This window comes from Callorhinus ursinus, unplaced genomic scaffold (genome assembly GCF_003265705.2).
Source record: "Callorhinus ursinus isolate GAN/ISIS: 27379988/994484 unplaced genomic scaffold, GSC_fseal_2.0 scaffold12, whole genome shotgun sequence".
Taxonomy (NCBI): Eukaryota; Metazoa; Chordata; class Mammalia; order Carnivora; family Otariidae; genus Callorhinus; species Callorhinus ursinus.
In genome coordinates, this window is record NW_027397074.1 from 48,564,406 (window position 1) to 48,583,412 (window position 19,007).

General features: G+C 41.1%; 1 protein-coding gene across 5 annotated transcripts in view; it reads left to right on the top strand.

Annotated features, from left to right (window-relative positions):
• Nucleotides 1-19,007, top strand: part of BMPER (BMP binding endothelial regulator) — a 238,997-nt gene that overhangs the window by 45,353 nt on the left and 174,637 nt on the right. For all 5 annotated transcript variants that reach the window (XM_073899048.1, XM_073899049.1, XM_025873316.2 and 2 more), the window contains exons 4-6: nucleotides 10,285-10,367; nucleotides 14,234-14,324; nucleotides 18,266-18,348. In XM_073899048.1, the coding sequence (XP_073755149.1) occupies nucleotides 10,285-10,367; nucleotides 14,234-14,324; nucleotides 18,266-18,348 (257 nt within the window). The remainder of the gene's footprint in view (nucleotides 1-10,284; nucleotides 10,368-14,233; nucleotides 14,325-18,265; nucleotides 18,349-19,007) is intronic.

Below are 19,007 nucleotides of genomic sequence, written 5' to 3' on the forward strand. Positions count from 1 at the left end.
CAATGGAAGAAGACTGACCCTTTCAACATCTGGTGCAGGAAGAATTCGACACGCACAGGCAAAAAACTGAACATGATCTAAACCTCATATGTTATACAGAAATTAATTCAAAATTGATCATGAACTTCAATGTGAAACACAGAACTATAAAACATGTATAAAAAGCACATAGGAGAAAATCAGTAGGACCTAGGGTTGGGCAAAGAGATTTTTAGATTTGACACCAAAAGCACTGTCCACAAAATGGAAAAATTGATAAATTAAACTTCAGTAAATATTTTTGCTTTGGGGAAGGCCTTGTAAAGAGAACAAAAAAATCTAATTAAAAAATGGGAAAGAGATATGAGGAGGTGTTTCACCATATTGCATACACAGATGGCAAGAAAGCACATGAAAAGATACTCCACATCATTAGCCATTAGGAAAAATGCAAATCAAAACCACAGCGAGATATTACGACTCACCTATCAAAGTGGCTAAAGAAAAAATAGCACAATTAAACCAAATGCTGGTGAAGATGTAGAAAATCTCTTACATATTGCTGGTAAAAATAGCAAATGATTCAGCTACTCTGAACATGAGTATAATGGTTTATAGAACTAAATATACACTTACCATATAACCTAGCAATTGCTCTCTTGGGCAATTCCAGTAAAATGAAAACCAGTGTGAACCTCAAAACTCTACAGAAATGTTCACAGCAGCTTTAATCATAATAGGCAAAACCTGGAAGCACCCCACATGTTCTTTGGTGGGTGAATGGTTAAACAAACTGATGTATCTGTACTGTGGAATACTATTCTGCAGTAAAAAGGAATAAGCTATTGATCAATGCAAAAACTTCTTGCATGGATGTCAAAACAATTATTCTGAAAGAAAAGAGCCAATCTCAAAAGGCTGCATACTGTATGATTCCACTTATATAACATTCTTGAGTTGTTACTCAATTATAGAGACGGATAGCTGATGAGCAGTTGTCCAGGCTTAGCATGAAGGCTACAAGTGGAATGAGTATACTAATAAATGAATAGCCTGAGAGGGCTTTGTTGTGATAATACAGTTCTGAATGTTTGTTGGTTACACAAAGATGCACATGTGATAAAACTGCATAGATACACACACACACACACACACACACACACACACACAGGAGTACGTGTAAAGTCAGTAAAATCTGAATAGGCTCTGTGGACTGCACCAGTGTCCATTCCTGATTTTGATATTGTATTATAGCTAAGCAAGATGTTAACATTGGGGGAGGCTGGGTGAAAGGTGCATGGAAAAATATTTTTTTGTATCTTCCTGAAAATCTATAATTATTTCAAAATAAAAAGTAAAAGAAAAATGGGGGTGATAGGATATTTCTGACAATTTTTCTGCAATAAGCCCTAAACATCCTATTTAATCAACCATAAAGGTTACATCTGTGTAATATGCTTCCCAAAGTGTAAAAATCGTGCAGTGCAATTCATTAATCACACAGATGGCATTTCATATGTGTGTTGTATATAGCTCATTTCTTCTTCGTGCTAGTCAAAGAGATTTTCACTGATGTCCTTGAAATTACTGTGGGGAAACTGAGGGTTCCATTCACTGCTCTTTGTGGCCACCATAATTTATCCTATGAGGTTGTTGGCATTTGGCTGTCTTCAAATAAATCTTATTTTCTTAGATTGCTGCTGTGTGCCCCAAACTGTGAAACATGTTCCCTTTTTGAAAAATGCATGAATCCAACCTTAGATGTTTGAATTTGATTTTTTGATCCCTTATTATTTGTTGCTTCAAAAAGCCTAAAGCATGGCATGATTGGTAGCCCAAGGTAAAGACTTTCAGAACAGAGTTTCAACATAGACCCACAAAATCAGGTCTTGCCTCTTCAGCCACAAAACCTGCATTTTACTTTATAATATTAGTTTTTAGACATCACTGGAACATGATTTTAAAGTATCACCAAAACGCAGCATGTCATGTTCCCCAGGCATATCATTTTTAATTTTGAAGCTGCCATGTTCTAAGCTTCCTCTATGCGCCTGGCAGGAACCAAATAATGAATGGATCATGGATTTTGGAGCAAGATAAAAAGAATGGCTATATGACCTGGACAAAGTAATTTAGCTCTTCTTGATTTCTCATTCAAAGAACTAGGGGTAAAACTTTCTGTCCTAGAATTCTTTTTGTGAGGATAAAATGAAATTACATGTGAAAACTCCCAAGTACAGTGCCTCACCTGTAAGAATTATGCAGTGATTTTTATTTTCTCTGTTCTTTCCTTTTCTCTTGTTGGAGGATTCTTTATTAATATTTCTGAAAATATTTTTTGGAACCCACCTTTGGAAATGACCTCTAGTGACATTTTGCCTGCCCACAGTAGAAAACCAGTCTGATAACTTCACAGGACAGTCTCTTCTGGTTTTTATTCATTTTCCATTTTTGCTCCATATGAGATCCACTCAGTTCTTTCTCCTTTGCCTACTGAGGAGTGATAGGTGTTGGCTGTTTAACAATGAGGTGCTGAAGATAGAAGGGCCAGCCAGCCATTGCAGTGCCAATTCAGCCAAGAGGGAGAAGCACTCCCATGTTCAGAAGAGTTTATGGTATCTTGTTTGCAAATATCTTCTTCCATTCCATAATTGCAGTACTAGGTATTTACCCCAAAGATACAGATGTAGTGAATTGAAGGGGCACCTGCACCCCAATGTTTATAGCAGCAATGTCCACAATAGCCAAACTGTGGAAAGAGCCAAGATGTTCATCGACAGATGAATGGATAAAGATGTGGTATATACAGACAATGGAATATTACTCAGCCATCAGAAAGGATGAATACTTACCATTTACATCGATGTGGATGGAACTGGAGGGTATTATGCTGAGCGAAATATGTCAATCAGAGAAAGACAATTATCATATGGTTTCACTCATATGTGGAATATAAGAAACAGAGCAGAGGACCTTAAGGGAAGGGAGGAAAAACTGAATGGAAGTCATCAGAGAGGGAATCAAACCATGAAAGACTCTTAACTATAGGAAACAAACAGGGTTGCTGGAGGGGAGGTGGGTGGGGGATGGGGTAACTGGGTGATGGGCATTAAGGAGGGCACATGATGTGATGAGCACTGGGTGTTAATACGCAACTGATGAATTATTGAACTCTACATCTGAAACTAATGATGTAGTATATGTTGGGTAATTGAATTTAAATAAAAAAAGAGTTTATGGTAAGAACAGATCAAATGCAGGAGTGATGGGTGATGTGGCTCATATAAGAAAGTTGTTGCAAGCATTTTTCTCCCTTAATGCATTGCATATTTCCTTTATTGTATTAATTACACTAAAAGTTTGAAAGCATATTTTATTGCATAGAAGCCTAATTTATTTGTGGCTCACAGAATCTGTTTTATTACCTTAATATCAATGCCAGATATTGTATATATTATAATCTTATGAACTTATGAGACTGGCTCTATAAACCACAATTTCCTCACTTTACAATCTCCAATAAACACATAGATCAGAAATCCACATAAGTCACGTGGAGATTTTGTGTTCCTTTATACTGGTGAAGTGAGTTGAATTTGCAAATCACCTGTACTCATCTAATATTTCTGCATATTTGGGATTTTATTCATAAAGCCATCAAAAGTTAAGTAAAATTGCTTTCTGCTATTTCTTTTTCTATTGTTGATTATTTTATTTCAATCACATACTTAATTTCTAATTGGAACACCAAAAAGCCATGAAAAAGAATGTTGTGGGGGGCACACACTGCGCTTTAAGAACTCAGTTCATGGGGCTGATTCTTTCTCTGGGGATTGAGGAAATGGTTTGACTATAAAATTCCCATTAGCCAAAAATAAGCAGAATTGCCTGCAGGATTCATGGTAGGTACAGCCTTGGAGAGTAATAAAAGCCTGTTTTAAATGAACTCCTAAGGACACGATATAAGCCTGAGAATGGCTAGTCATATTTTATGTTTATCCCTCTTGATTATACTTCCATATGTTTCTGGAGAACAGTGTTTGAAAAATGCTTCATTAAAAAATTGTGTTGGACTGGGGTAATTTGGGGCTTATTGGCCAAGTCTCAGGGCTGGGGGTACCCGATCAGGTGGCCTGGAAGTAGCAAAGCATGGCAGTGCAATCTGCTCTGCTTCCCTCTGCCATGTGTCATGAACTGACTTCAAAGACCCCAACTTCTCTTTAATTTAAGTAAGTATGACAGTTTGCATGCTCACCCTCCCCCCAACAAAAGACAAAACAAGTTTGGGGGACCAAAATGGATTTTGGAAAGAAAAGGCACCCTCCTGAAAATTAACCTAACATGAGGCTTGCACAGCATGGGAAGAGGGGACCTGGAAAGTGTTGATATGCTTCTCCCTTCTAAGGTTCAGTAGGTGCTAGATGCTCAAGGACTTTCCTTCATTATGTTCCGCCCTAGCCTGCCTGGTCCATGGAGGGTGGTGGCATTAGTCAGTGTTAACAGAAACAGGCTTTGACATCTGAGTTGCTCCAGGAAAGGTTTACTGTTTCTGGAAGTGGAATAGTGAATTGAACTGGTCCACCTGCCAAGAGGAGGAGACAGGAGGTCCAGGGATGTCATCTTTTCAAAATTCCTTTCCTGTGGTTTACAGGAATAGCTGCATGTTAGTACTTACTATGTATTCCTAGTGAAATTGGACATTTCTTGAGTACCTGCTACACACGAAGTACTGTAAGAGACCTGGAAAGGGACATTTCAAAGGCTGCATACACATGAAGAAAGAGCACAGGAGCATACCCTGATTGGGGAAGTTTCTAGGAAGGCTCCCCAGAGGCCATGGCCTTGAGTTGAGTCATGAAGGAGGAGTTGGCCAGGCAAAGAAGGAGAGCCTGGCTGACCTAAATGTTGTTGTGGGGATGATAGAGATGGCATGAATGGATGAGATCTGGGTTTTTCAAGAAGGGAACAACATTTGCAAAATCAGAGGGTGAGATCTTTTGGACACATTTGGGGGGTTCTAAGTGCGGCATGTCTGCAGGGTGGGGAGTTTAGGGATAGCAGATAAGGGAATGAAAAAGTGAGTCAAGGCCAGGCCTGAGAGATATATATGCTAAGAAGTTTGAATTTTATAGTAAAGGTCAGTGGTTTTAAATCCTCTCCCACTTCCTCCTTCCAGATGCCCTGATCCAGTTGGTGTAGAGAAGAAAGGTTGGGGATAGGTATCAGTCTACACCTCAGCCGGGCTGTGAACCATTAGTCATTGCTAGAGTGCAAGCGTGTGAATGAGATTAAGACCCAGATTTGAAAGAGCACACACTGGTTGCTGCGCAGGAGGATGCTTGAAAAAGGCCCCTATCCCAGCCAAGAGAAACAATCAGCGAGCCTGTTGTAGTAGTTCAGGTGGGAAACAACCAGCAGCTTAGTTGGAGGCAGGATGGAGAATGGACAGGTAATGAAAGAGAACATCTAGAAGGTGTGTGTGTTGCGGGAGGGGAGGATAGGAGAAGGGAAATGTCAGCCTGCCACAGAGAAGTCTTGTGTAAGGTAAAGACTGAGTATCCTTGGGATTGGGTACGTAGTAGGCAGCTGTAGCCAGAGAGAGTGGTGTTTCAGTGGGATGCTGGGGGCAGAAGCCCGATAACCCAGGTTGAAGACATTGAACCTGCTTTAAGAAGCCTTCAAGTTTGTTATGATCGGGGAAGGTGGATAATCCAGGGACCTAAATGGAGTTGCAAGAATGAAAGGAAAGGGCCGGAAAGGTAGGCTGGGGCTCTGTTGTGAGGTGCCTATGAGGGATGGGGGTTGTTGTTGGAAATGGTGAGATCCAGCTCTCTGCTCTTAGGCTAATGGATACCTGACAGATGAGAAGGTTAAGCCTTTTTAGGGTGAGACCAGGTGGAATTAAGGCTTATTAGAAGGCCAATGCCATTTTTTATGGTCCTGATGATTTTTAACAGCTATTTTAACAACAGAATGATGAAAATGTGTGGTATTCTTTCTCCCTTGGGATAATGTGGCTGCTGAAAAAGGTCACAACTAATAGGAAAAATGAGTTTTATTGCTTAATTGTGGATTCAATTTATTTGTGTACTTCCTGTTACCATTACCATGTGTTTTCTGAGTTGACTAGTTGACTAGGCCAGGCTTCTCTACAAGAGTGTGTATGTTTAAAAAAAAAAGCTCTGAAATTCTATCCCACCCTGAAAATATTTAACATATAAAAAGCCAAAAAATACATGCATAAGTGAAATATAGCTAGTTTAGGCTTGTTTTTGTATTATTTTAGTTTTGTAGAGAAGAGCTATTTGGTGGTATGATGGTTTTGATCAGGGATTCTCAGTGTTGGCACAATTGACATTTTGAGTTGGTTGATCCTCTGTGGTGCACTGCAGAGTGTTTAGCAGCATCCCTGGCTCTACCACAAGATGCTTGTAACACCCTTATCGCCCCCACTTGTAACAACTGAAAATACCTTCCAGCATTATGAAAAGTCTCCAGCGTGGGGGATGGGAAGAAGGTAAAATTGCCCTGGACTGAGAACTGTTGGTTCTCAATAAATATTGTAGTAGTTTTATCAGAAAATAACTACTTCCTCCTGCTGCAGTATGGATAGTTTTATTGAAGCTTGTGGAATCTGAGCAACTTTTTGTCACCAGAAGAAAACTAACGAATATTTATAAATTCCCTTGTCAAAAGTTTACTTAAAAATATTTAAAGAAAAAGGAGGGGCACCTGGGTGGCTCATTTGGTAAGTGTATGCCTTCGGCTCAGGTCAGGGTCCCAGGGTCCTGGGATCGAGTCCGGCATCAGATTCCCTGCTCAGTGGGGAGACTGCCTTTCCCTCTCCCTCTGCTGCTCCCTCTGCCGCTCCCCCGGCTTTGTGCGCTCTCACTCTCGCTGTCTCAAACAAACAAATAAATAAATAAATAAATCTAAAAAAAAGTTTAAATAAAAAAAAAAGGAAAAGGAAAACCTACTGGTTGCTTGACCATTCCTCTGCTTACCCCATGGACCCACTCTTTCATTTAGTTCCTGAATATGCTGTCATTTAATTTCAATCTGGGTCACTAAGTTCTCAATGCAAAGGATGTTATGCGGTAGAAAGTGCCCAAGTAATACCACCTGTCTAGAACTGGGTGTGAACATGTGGATTTCATGCACGACATGGATTCTAGTGTTAGTTTCACACCTAATGCTTTCTAACTTTGACCAAGCCACTTTAATCTTCCTGTGAGAATTTTCTCATCTGTGAAATGAAGGAGATAAAGTATATTATCTGTAAGTTTGCTTCTAGCTCTAAGATTGAAATGTTTTGATTGTTTTTTGGGGTTGTCCCCCCTGCCATGCACCACATCCCCCAGTGCAGTGCCACCCAAAATGCACTCTCTAGGTCGCCAGTGGTCTATAGACTACATTGCTGGTCCACATTGAGTTAAGTACAGAAAGAGAGAGTAAACAATTAGAAATGGTTATAATTTGACAGAGTAATTTTATGTCTGTTACATATAATACAAAAAATTGAGCCTATAGTTTGTCTTAGTCTTTTAAATTGAACTTTTTTAGTAATTCATTTTTATTATGCTTTATGAAGATAGCAGTCCACATTGGATTGGAAGAAGAAAAATAAAACAAACTGGTCTTTCACTAGAGGTAGTTTGAGAAGCACCGCCTTGAGGTATGATGGAAATATTTTTTTGCTTCTCTTTCTACCCTGGGCCAATAAGAAAGATATTTAGTATATTCAGTATATTGGGTTTCAGTGAAGAGAGGGGGAAGATACTGCCTATCTGCTTTATTAGCAGCATAAAGTTGGTGGCAAAGAAAATAAGAGGTAATTCTGGAGTAAATACGAGGTTCTCTTGGATTGTATGTATATGTAAGTCTTCACATAGCTCATGTTAGTGTCTTGCATCAAATAACGTGTTTATCTTAGAACAGAAACCCAAAGAGCAGTGAAAATGTCCATTTAAAAATTATTTTAACCCCAAGAATCCCTGAGATATACCATCTATTAGAATGTTTGGTATACAGGGACTCTGTACTAGCTGATGTTGGCGAGGTAGGTAGAAAATGGAAGAGGTGTGGATTATACTTGCTAAAGAGATTAACAGAGATGTTTTTAAGTCTATTCTGTCGTTCAGACTCATTCAACATTTGGGAAAATCTGATACACAGACTCAGGTGAGGTAGACTGATAGATGAACAAGGGCAGTTAAGCAATGAGCACTTCACAGTCTGACCTTGGTCTTTAGATGTTAAATCAAGGTAGAGGAGCCAGCCTTCAGACTGACAGTTATTTGGGGAGAAAGCATTGCTGAGTTCTCTGCACCACGGGCCACTTGTTTGAATACCTTTTATCCCATATTGAGTGGAATAATCCAGAGAGGCCTGTTCTACTCCTGGGAACCCTTCACACATGACCTGGCATTTTACAGGAACAGTCTCTTGGCCTGCAGTTCTGCCTGGTCTGTATGGGTTTTGTAGTGTACTTCCTCCTCCAAAGTAAAAAAAGGCAAGATCTTTGCTTGCTCTATTAGCAGCAGAAAATCACCCTTTCTTTCAGTTTTTTTTTTTTAATCCAGAGGATGAAAATATAGAACATATTTGGAAACTCCACTGGCAGACTTGGCAGGCATTTCATATTTACTTGGACTTAACATGAATTGGATTTGGTCCTCCGATTTCCCCACCTCCATCTCTCGGAACAAGTTATTTATTATCCAAGTGAGTCTGTGTTAGTGGATCAGACATGCACATGGCACATCTATTGTAAGTGTGTTTGTTCAGTAAGATTTATGCTAGCCCAAATTGTTTTATATTGGTTTTCATTGTTGAAAATTTACTGTATTCATTCTTGGTTTGGCCTAAGTATTTGTAGTGTGCTAGGGGTTCCTGTGGTTGAACATTTTATCACTGTAACACTTCATGCAAAGGAAATTAAAAAATATATAGTGAAAGCATTTCCCTAATATGTTTCCAATCAGCTGTGTACTTTAGTAATTTGATTTGTAGTAGTTCAACTAGAGAGAAGAGTGTTACTGCACTCTTTCCAATCATTCATAATTCTCTGGGAATTCAGATCATGGTTCCAAGTTTATGAAAATGTCTCTTGAAATTTTCTTCAGTCCTTTAGTATTCTATTTGTGTGTATTGAGAGGGTATTTTATTTTATTTTATTTTCTTACCACAGCAATACCGAAAAGAGTTCAGGGAAGGGGGCGAGTCTTTGGTCTGTATCTGGGACAAGAAAAACTGATGTGGATTGAGGTTGATTGGCTTGCCAGAAATCATTCATTGGTACAGAGAGCCAGGTCCTTTTATTTGTGCATTATTCTATGTGTGTGTTCCAGCTTCTGTACTCCTTGGGCTAAGCAATCAGACTGTGACTTGTAAATCCCCTCGCCTGGTGGACTCCTAATAATCTCATATGCAGTGGCAAGTGGCATAGGCAGGTGCATCTTCCCTGAAAGTGTAACACACGGGATGGAGGGTGATATTTGGATGAGCTAAATAAAGATCTAGGCTGTGATCCTGGCACCATTATTTCTTTGGCTCTTTCTACAGGGACTTAAGATAACTAGCTTGTTTCCTTTTTATGAGGATCTCTGGCCTTTGACTTACTTCGGTTTTTGCCAATGAATGAGCATGACTTCTGTTTTGGCTAGTAAATTAATTTGTGATAATCCATACATTTATAGTTTCAGATTTTCTTAATCCAGTTCACTATGTAAAAGTAAAATCAAAGTGAAATGTGAAATCATAGCTCTCAAACTGGGAAGCAAGACTTGGAAGGTTTCATCTGGTGAGGACAGTAGCTTGTCAAGGGTCTTAAGTGGGTATAGAATTTTGCAATCATTTCCTATTTTTAATTTTCTGCTTTTATTTCCTATCATGTTTTAAACTTCCCTCTTAACCTTCACAGTTTTCTGTTCATTTAAGTCTTATGAAAAATCTCCTCGCACAGTGGTGATTTTAGCCCTGGTTCTCCTCCTACTTCACTAGGCATAAATAAAGTTGTGAGGTCATGCATGCATTTTGGCCAGGAGAGCTCATCAATCCATGCTTTTCCATTTGAAAACACAGTCTGGGAGGTTAATCTTATCAGTAGTCAAAGAATTAATGTAAGTGAAAACCAAGTGGATATTTAGAAGGCATAGTTGTGTTTTGGAGAAAATAGCCACGGAACATGATTGTTCCCACTATCACTAGTCCTGGCCTAGAATACCTAACTTTTTTTGCTCCAAAGATGAAGGAAGTACACGTTCATTCTTGGTCTTTTTTCCTGCTTCTGTGTTTCCTGTTTAGGTTGCACCTATGAAGGAAATACCTATAACAGCTCCTTCAGATGGCAGAGTCCTGCACAACCCTGTGCTCTACGTCAGTGCCAGGTAAAGTCTATTTTCCTCTCCATGGAAAACGAATCGGTAAAGTCTTCCCCAGAAACATCTCTTAGACAGCAGAGCACAAAACCAAAAACAAACTGAAAATAAAACCAAAAACAAATAAAAAAGTCCCCAAATGCATACTTGTATCACTGTATCCTTATACATATTTATTGTGACATTCACCATAACAAGACAGGTACAGGATAGATACTATATAGCACTCACTTCCAGAAACATGCAATGGAATTGTTCACCATTGTTAAATTGTGCCTGGAAAATCTCTGGGAAGATGTATATGTCCTTGGGGAAAATTCATGTCTTCCTGTGAGTCAACTTTGAGCAAAACCTGAATTCCTGTTAGCAGAAAGAGGTATTGTTAGAGGATATATGTTTTCCTTCTTTGATTTAAAAACATTTTGAACTGGAACCATTCTGTAAGCTTATTAAATCAAAGCAATTAGTGCACTGTAAACTCAATGATTTCAACCTGACAAATGTGAGAACCACCAGTTCAGTTCCTAAGGAGCCCACTGTGGTTGGTGCTTGCTGCACCCTGCGAAGTGTTCTGATTCTGCGTGACTCTAGTTGTTACAGGTCTTCAATAGAGCAAGATAAGGAGAAATGAGGAATCTCAATGTTCAAACTCCTTTTCTTATCTCTAAGGAAATACTCAGTTAAAAAAATGCTCATCTAATCTTGACATAATTTAAAAATTCTCTATAGAGAAAATGCTGTTAAATCATTTTACTCTTAGCCCCATTTTACTGTTCCAGGATATGCTCTTGCATTTAAAGGGGAAAGAAAGGGGCGCCTGGGTGGCTCAGATGGTTAAGTGTCTGCCTTTGGCTCAGGTCATGATCTCTGGGTCCTGGGATGGAGCCCCGAATCGGGCTCTCTGCTCAGCGGGGAGTCTGCTCCCTCTCCCTCTGCCTCCTCCCCCCCTGCTCATGTTCTGTCTCTGTCTCTCAAATAAATAAATACAATCTTTAAAAAAAATAAAGGGGAAAGAAAGATTAGTGTGATAATGCATATTTCTTTTGGATCTTATCTAAAATACGCTGACATTTAGTTTACTAAAATCTGATTAATAAGCAGCCATGCTGTTATATACTCACAGTGGGCATACTCACTCGAAAGATCGTCAGTTATTTATTTGGCTAAATGTTCAGTTCATTTGTGTAGTAAATCCAAATTATTTGTGAAAATAAGCAGTAGGTAGAACAGATGTAAATAATAGATTAAGTGAATCGATAAATATTTGTTGAATTTTTGTTCTGGGTTATAGATTCAACCAGCTTCATGGAACAAAGAGATGAGAACAGTGAGTTTTAATAATATCAAAAGTCCACATTCATTCTAAAATTTGCACCACCCCACTCACACCCTGCTTCTTGACCAATGAAATTTCCACTCTGATAGGGGCACTCTGGAAGCCCTGGTTAAACTGTCTTTTAAGCAAGACAGCCTTGTTGGAGTTGCCTTTTGGAGTGTAGTATAACATTTTTATGCAACGGCCAGAGATCTTGAAGATCCTCAAATTGTATGGACCTCAAATGGCATGGTGAATGTTGCTACTTTCAGATGAAGACTTTGTTTGAATTAAATGAAAACTATTATCTGGGAGGAAATATTTTGTTGACTCAGTAACACATGAAGCCATTTTCAAGTGTTGACACTGAAACTCCTATTGCCTATCATCTTTGTCCACCAGCCACTCATCAAGCCCACAGAGAATGATGCAGGAATATCCCATTATTATTGGAAGCCATCCCAACGACCAACAGCCCTAGGAGTCAGGAAGTGCTGAACTGAGAGTAGAGCCCAGAGAGGCGATTCTACCTACCAAAGATGAACTTTGCCTTTTTTTTCCTCCTCCTTTTTAAAAATGTTGCCTAAGCCCTGCTAGCTAGTTTAGAAATATCATTTCATTCAATGGTCATAAAAGCCAACTTCTAAGGTAGTTATAAAAGCTGTTTCTCTACTCCTCTGGCACCTTCCCACTCCTGCTTATTTTCTTCCTTCTTTAGGGAATGAGAGCTCATCTGTGAATGTGGGAAATAGCCATTTACTGGTACCTATCAGGGAAGGCTTCCTTTAAGACCCTCCTCTGCAGAATGGCACAATTGCAAACTCTTTAAGCCCTTCCCTTCTCAGGGCACAAGAGCAGTAACAGAGGAGAGAGTGGGGCGAGTGAGTACAAAATACAGGCTCTGCCACTCACATAGCTTGTTTCTTCTCCTCTCTGGACCTCTCAGTGTCATCTCCTGTGCGGCCAGGATGGTACCATCTCCTAGGGTGATGGTAAGCATCACCAAAGACAGTTCCTGGTAGAGGCTGCATGGCCTGGGCAGGATTAGGTACCAGACAGGTAACAGCTAGTCAAACGACCTGGTTTATTTCCATTTGAGTTGAATTCTACCTTCCTTCTTTCTTTTTTTTTTTTTTTGATATTTCTTTCTTCTTTTCTTTCTTTTTTTTATGTTAGTCATCATACATTACATCATTATTTTTTGATGTAGTGTTCCATGATTCATTGTTTGCATAGAACACCCAGTGCTCCATTCAATATGTGCCCTCCTTAATACCCATCACCCGGCTAACCCATCCCCCCATCCCCCTCCCCTGTAAAACTAGCTGCTTTCTTAAATCCTCCTACCAAAAGAGTTTCAATGGTGAAAAATTTACCTTTATTTTCCACTTTTACTTTCTTACAAAAGAGAAAAATCTGAAGATCACAAACAGGAAATTCATGCTGGGAACAATTCTGAATCCTCCATCTGGATTGCAGATAAGAAAGGGAAATTGATCTGGGGCCATAGCTTTTTGCATTGCTTCAGTTATGTAACTAAAGCACAGCTCCTTTTTTGATGTTGTAGATTGTGATATTTTGACAGTTGCTCTTTTCTTTCCCAAATGTGATATAGACCACAATAAGTTCCTCTGGGAGTGGAATCCTCAGGCCTCACAAATATGAAGACATCTAGGATATAACTTTCCTTGTTGGCCTGAGATAATATGGTAGCAGACAGGATGAAGAAAATTATCTAGTTGTCACATTGTTAACATTTTTTTCAGCCTGTGCTAGCCCTCCCTGCAAAACAAAATTAAACAAACACACAAATCCATTTATAAAATGGGTAGAGAATATGGAGAAAATTCTTCAAAGGTCAACTCTGAAAATTAATCAAAAAAATGTTTCAACTGACATTAAAATACTAGAATCCCAAGATCAGTTTGGAAATGAATCACTTGATTTCATTATTAAGATCTAAAGGCTCTATTTTTCCATATATGGTATGAACTTTAAAGTAGTTTTATCTAATCTCATCATTTGATGCTTGAGAACCAGGCTCTCTATGTGAGGCAGAGTGAAATTTCTACGATTGCAGAGCTAGTCTAGATATTTCTAGAAGGGTGGTAAGTGAATTAGGTCTCCAGATGCTAGTCTGGGGTGTTACACATGTACTCTGTGCTTCATCATTAATGGCTTAAAGTGTAATAACAATTATAGAAAATATAGTCAGCGTTGACAACTTAAAACAATTGTGAATGAACAGCCAGACTCTGTCAGCTACTGACGGACAGCAAGAAGGTCTTAAATACTAGATTTAAAAGAAAGAACTTTGGGCCAAAGAGAAAGACTGAGGTCAGGGTCAAGACAGGATTTGTGCTCCGAGTTTGAAAGCATCCAGGCCGTGAGCTGGGGAGATGGGACCTCACTGGTGCCATGTCCTCTGGACCTGATGCCCACCCTCCTTTGCACTTTTGGTGTCCGGACTCTTCCCCTAGTCCTTTGGTTTCTTTCCCAAAGTGAGTCACTCCTCAGTGGGACTTCCGGGCTGACATGTTTGTGGCATTCTGTTTTTCAGGAAGGTGTTGTCACAGAGTCTGAGCTGCGATGTGTTGTTCATTGCAAAAATCCTTCCAAGCATCTGGGAACGTGCTGCCCCACCTGTCCAGGTAACATTCGCAGGAAGGGAAGCCTGCCAGGCTCCCTGCTACAGCACATGACTGTGAAATCTCTGTGTGCTCTTTCAAGAATGCAGGATTCTCCCCCTCCGGACTGGAGCTTGTCTCCCTTTGTGTCTTTGTACATCATGGGTTTAGAGAGCAAACTCCTTTGCATAGAAATGTCCAGTTGGACTCTCCGGTGTGCCCAGGATGAATGCAATGTGCTGTAGGTCTTGGCATGCGGATGCTTCAGGCTCCGGAGGCCTGCTTTCCACTCCACAGGGCCACAGGTAATGCTTACTTTGGAAGGAGAGGCTGTGGCTTTCTCTTGCTTCCAGAAATGTCTTTTTGCTGCTTCATATTGCAGTATCTTGGCTAGAACTTGCCTTGGTGATGAGGTGACCAGATGTTTTCTGAAAACTGAGAGCTGTGTCCCTAAGTGAATTTAACTTAGGGTTTTGCTGGTCTCAGTTTTCGGTGTGGTGCAACAAGTTGGACCCACTGTCTTTTAAGAGGGCCCCACTGCCTAGCTGACAGCAAAGGGATCTTTCCTTTCCAGTGGCTAGAGTGTTTCCTCTTACTTTTCGGAACAGGATTACAAAGGCCTCCTGCATCTTTTCTTGCCCTTACATACGAGCCCAGGGATTTTGAGGTGAGAGATTTTTTTTTTCTGATCCTTTAAGCCCCTGGCCCATGCTCTCAGACAGATGTTCTGAGTTTTGGTTTTACTCTGAGTGCTTTTCCTCACTGGAGGCAATACTCACAACTAGTACTCATTGCTTTTGAGATTAATCTCCAAAGGGCCTTCTGTTCTGCAAAACTTCCTGGGGAATGGCTCAGGTACCATGCTGGGATGCTCTGCAAAGATGAGCCCTGCTCCCTTTGCAGGTAGCTACTTGCCCTCCCCTACCCCATACAGTCTGAGACACGTCTGGACCTGAGTCCCGTCCAGAGAGTCCAGTTTTTTCTCATCTTTAAATGACAGTGAGGACAGTTGCTCTCCACTACCTCTAACCTTCCTGAGTTCCCTGGACGGTCTTGATTGAGCCAAACTTCCTTTCCACACTGGGATTTCTGTGAAGCTTGTGTTCTTAGATGAGCTTACGAGAAGGCCAAGAACTGGTTGAAAGTAAAAGAATTCTTTCCATAATCCAATTATTTTGTATCTATCAAACAGAGTTTGTTTGAGTGCCTTTTGCCTCTGAATGCATTAAGTGCTTTGTATTATGTAACCATACTCTTAAATGCCTAAAGGGTCCTTATGAAGTTAGATCAGTAGTTCTCTAGGCTGCACTTTAATCACCTGAGAAGCTTTAAAAAAAAAATAAAGCTGGATGCCCTGGCTGCATTTTAGACAAGTTCCATCAGAATCTCTGAGGGCAGAATCCAGGCCTCCCACATAATTCCTATACACCGGCAAGCTTGAGATGGATAACAGAGCAAATTTTATATGCCATATAGATTTAAAAATCATTGTAACTCTTAAATATGAATTCAGTTGCGTTGAAGAGACTGTTGCTTTATTGGTACAGAATCAACTCAGCGTATGCAACATTCTTCCTTACTTATGAGATCATCATGTTTTTAGGCTGCCTTTGGAAATGTGGGTATACAAATAGCTGAGTGAATTTATTTCAGCAGTTGAAGTTGTCATATTTGAGCAATTGCTTCTTTCATTTGGCTTTTGGTTGAGTTTCCAGGAAGGAAAGGCTGAACTCTATGATCACACCTACTGCAGCACTCGGTCCTCACAACCATCCAGGGAGGAATGAGGCACTGTCCACAGTTCACACAGGAAGAAATTAGACCCAGTGAGAATAAGTACCTTCCCAAGGCCCATGAGGTGGGGTCAGGCTCTGGCCCCTTCTCTTTCTTGGCCACCATACTGCACTACCTACTCCTCCCCCTGCCCCAAACACATGCCATAACAATTGTTCTGCTTGGGTCCAGATGCCCTGGGAGATAGATCTTTAAAAGTTAGCATGTCAGTGCCACATGGTAGCCCCCTGGCACCTGCGTAGTCTCTGTGCCTTTAGTTATGGGGTCAAGAATCAACTCTGCTCCCTCTCTTTGATTTCAGAGGCCAACCTTTGGGTGCAAATCAGAAGACTCAGAAGAGGCCACACCCAGAATGTATTGTCCTTTGTCTTGGGAGGGAGGACTCAGCCAAGTCTATGTAGGGACAGTTGAGGGAAGCCACAGGGTATTCTCCTTGGTAATTCAGAAGGACTGGCATCTGTCATTGATCATAGAATGGTATTCTGCATAATGACAAACATGTACAGTCTGTGGTCACTTTCTTCCTGAAACAGATTTCAGGGCATTCTTGCTGGTCTGCTTTTTCCTTTCGTCTGACTTTACGCAAGGGTGGTGGGTTGTGATGGGAACAGTTTATGAAGAATTCTTGTTTAAAATTCCCTTATTTAAGTTGTCAGATGTAGATTGTTGTGGTTAATATGTCTGGCAAACTGGATGACAAAACCAGTGTGCAAACGTATATGAAAGAATCGAAGACATTTTGTTGGAAGTATGCTTTGGAAAGAGACATCTGGGCACCTGCCATTATTAACAAGGCTGGGATATAGCCTCTGGAGGGACCCAAGCTTACTTAAGTGTCAGTGGGAACAGCAAAGAGGCGGTTGGTTGCTAACTCTGGCTGTGGGTATCAGGTAGACTTTAAAATCACAGTTGCACTCAGTGATTCAACTTCAGACTCAGTAGCATTTGTTTCCATGTCTTTCCGTTGGACAAAGGGCTCCATATCTAGATTTAAAATGAATGGGTCCAGCAGCCAGACTAGTTGGTTATGGGTAATCCTTGTTTCCCCTTACCAGGTACCACGAGCTTCAAGAGTTTGGTGGGTTCTGTTGATGACTTCAATTGGCAGGACTTAAATACTTACTCTCAGGGGCATGTGTCAGTCTCTCACAAGGGCTCCTTTTGCTGATTTTTGGCACCACTGTGCTGGCTCCAACACTGTCTACTGTGTGGAAAGTGACCTCAGCTATTCTGGCAAACACCTTATGAGGATGGTCCCGAGGAAAGTGGCTTTGCCATTAGCTGACAGTCCTTTCATAGCCTGTTTGACACGGGGTGACTGGCCAGCCTGTGTTTCAGGTATTTGTGGGATTCCTTAAGAATACAGCAGTGTCCTGAGCGTCTTTCTGAATTGGAGACACTTCCTGGGCTTTTCGTCTTATTTTTAGACAAACTTGGTGGCTAAACCTCTTTAATAGCACATAGGATAGGTCTGAAAAACTGTGTGACATCTCTTGCCCTGCCTTTCCCCCTTCCTGCCATGGTGCCTGACCCTCTGTGTGGTTCAGCTGGCAGATCAGAGCTGAGTTTGAGTTCCAGCTCTGGCACTTGCCGACTGGGTGAGTCACTTCCTCTCTCTGAGCCACATTTCCCTCATCTATGGAGACAGGGACAAGAGTCCCCACTTTGTGGGCTCACTGTGAAGATGGAGTGAGATCGGGGGTACAAAGAGCCTGGTAGAGGCTGGACAATTCCTGAATATTCACCAAGTGACAGCTCTTCATGTTTTCTGCTCGGTCACTTGACTTCTCTTGGCCTTCTTCTGTTTGCCTCTTCCAGCCCCTCTGGGTTTCGTTTCCCTGGCTGTGGTCAGGGTGGTCATGATGAGCTCCTTAGACTCATAGGGCTCACCATTGTGCAGTGTTCCCCACTGGGCTGACCTGGCTTTCACCATCTTTGCTTTCTAGCATCTTCAGGTTTCTGGACACTTGTCAATCTTTGGTACTTCTTTTTTTCTTTCTTTTTGTTTTTTAACTATGAATCAATCTTGTCCTTTGATTAAAGAGGATAGTCTGCTAGGTAGAAATGGAGTGGGAGGTGGATAAACAAGATGGATGAGCAGTGGATAGAAGCATAGTGTCAAGCTGAGCAAAGGCTACTGCCCTAATTCTAAACTTTTCCTTACTTTCCAGGCTGTGTGTTTGAGGGTGTGCAGTACCAAGAAGGGGAAGAATTTCGGCCAGAAGGAAACAAATGTACCAGGTGTTCCTGTGTTGTAAGTATTGCCCTGGATGTTCTAAGGGTATTCCTTCTGCTGAATCATGGCTGGGATCCACCAAGAACAGCCCTGATTCTCTTTACAGTCTCTCTTCCTCTCCCTCCTAACATGGAATCAAGGAAAAAGCTCATCGCTCTAGGGCAGGTTTCTCAGCCTTGGCACTATTGACCAATAGTTCTGGACTGGGTAGTTCTTTGTGGTGGGGGCATTGGGAATGCCTGTTCCTGTGCATTGTAGGATGTTTAGCATTATCCCTGGCCACAGCCCATTAGGTGCCAGTAGGACTTACCCCCCTCGGTTATGATAACCAAAAATAGCTGCAGACGTTGCCACATGTCTCCTGGAGAACAAAATCACACCTGGTTGAAAATCACTCGTTTTAAAGAGTGAGGGAGAAAAGCTGGTCTCCCTCCATCTGCTTCTTCTTTGGGAAGATCTGGATTCTCTTTTTGAGGTAGCTGTTGAGTTCTTCAGTGCAGTCACATCCCCCTCTGCTTAGAGGGGGATAAGTGCAGCTTGCCTCAATATATTCTGTAGGGTGAGAAAACCTGATCTGAGGCTTGGTCATTTTCACTGGGGGATGGACAGGAGGAAATGGGCACCAAACTCTGCATTCAGAGCAGAGTAGGGATTAGTGAGACAAAGCCGTAGACTTG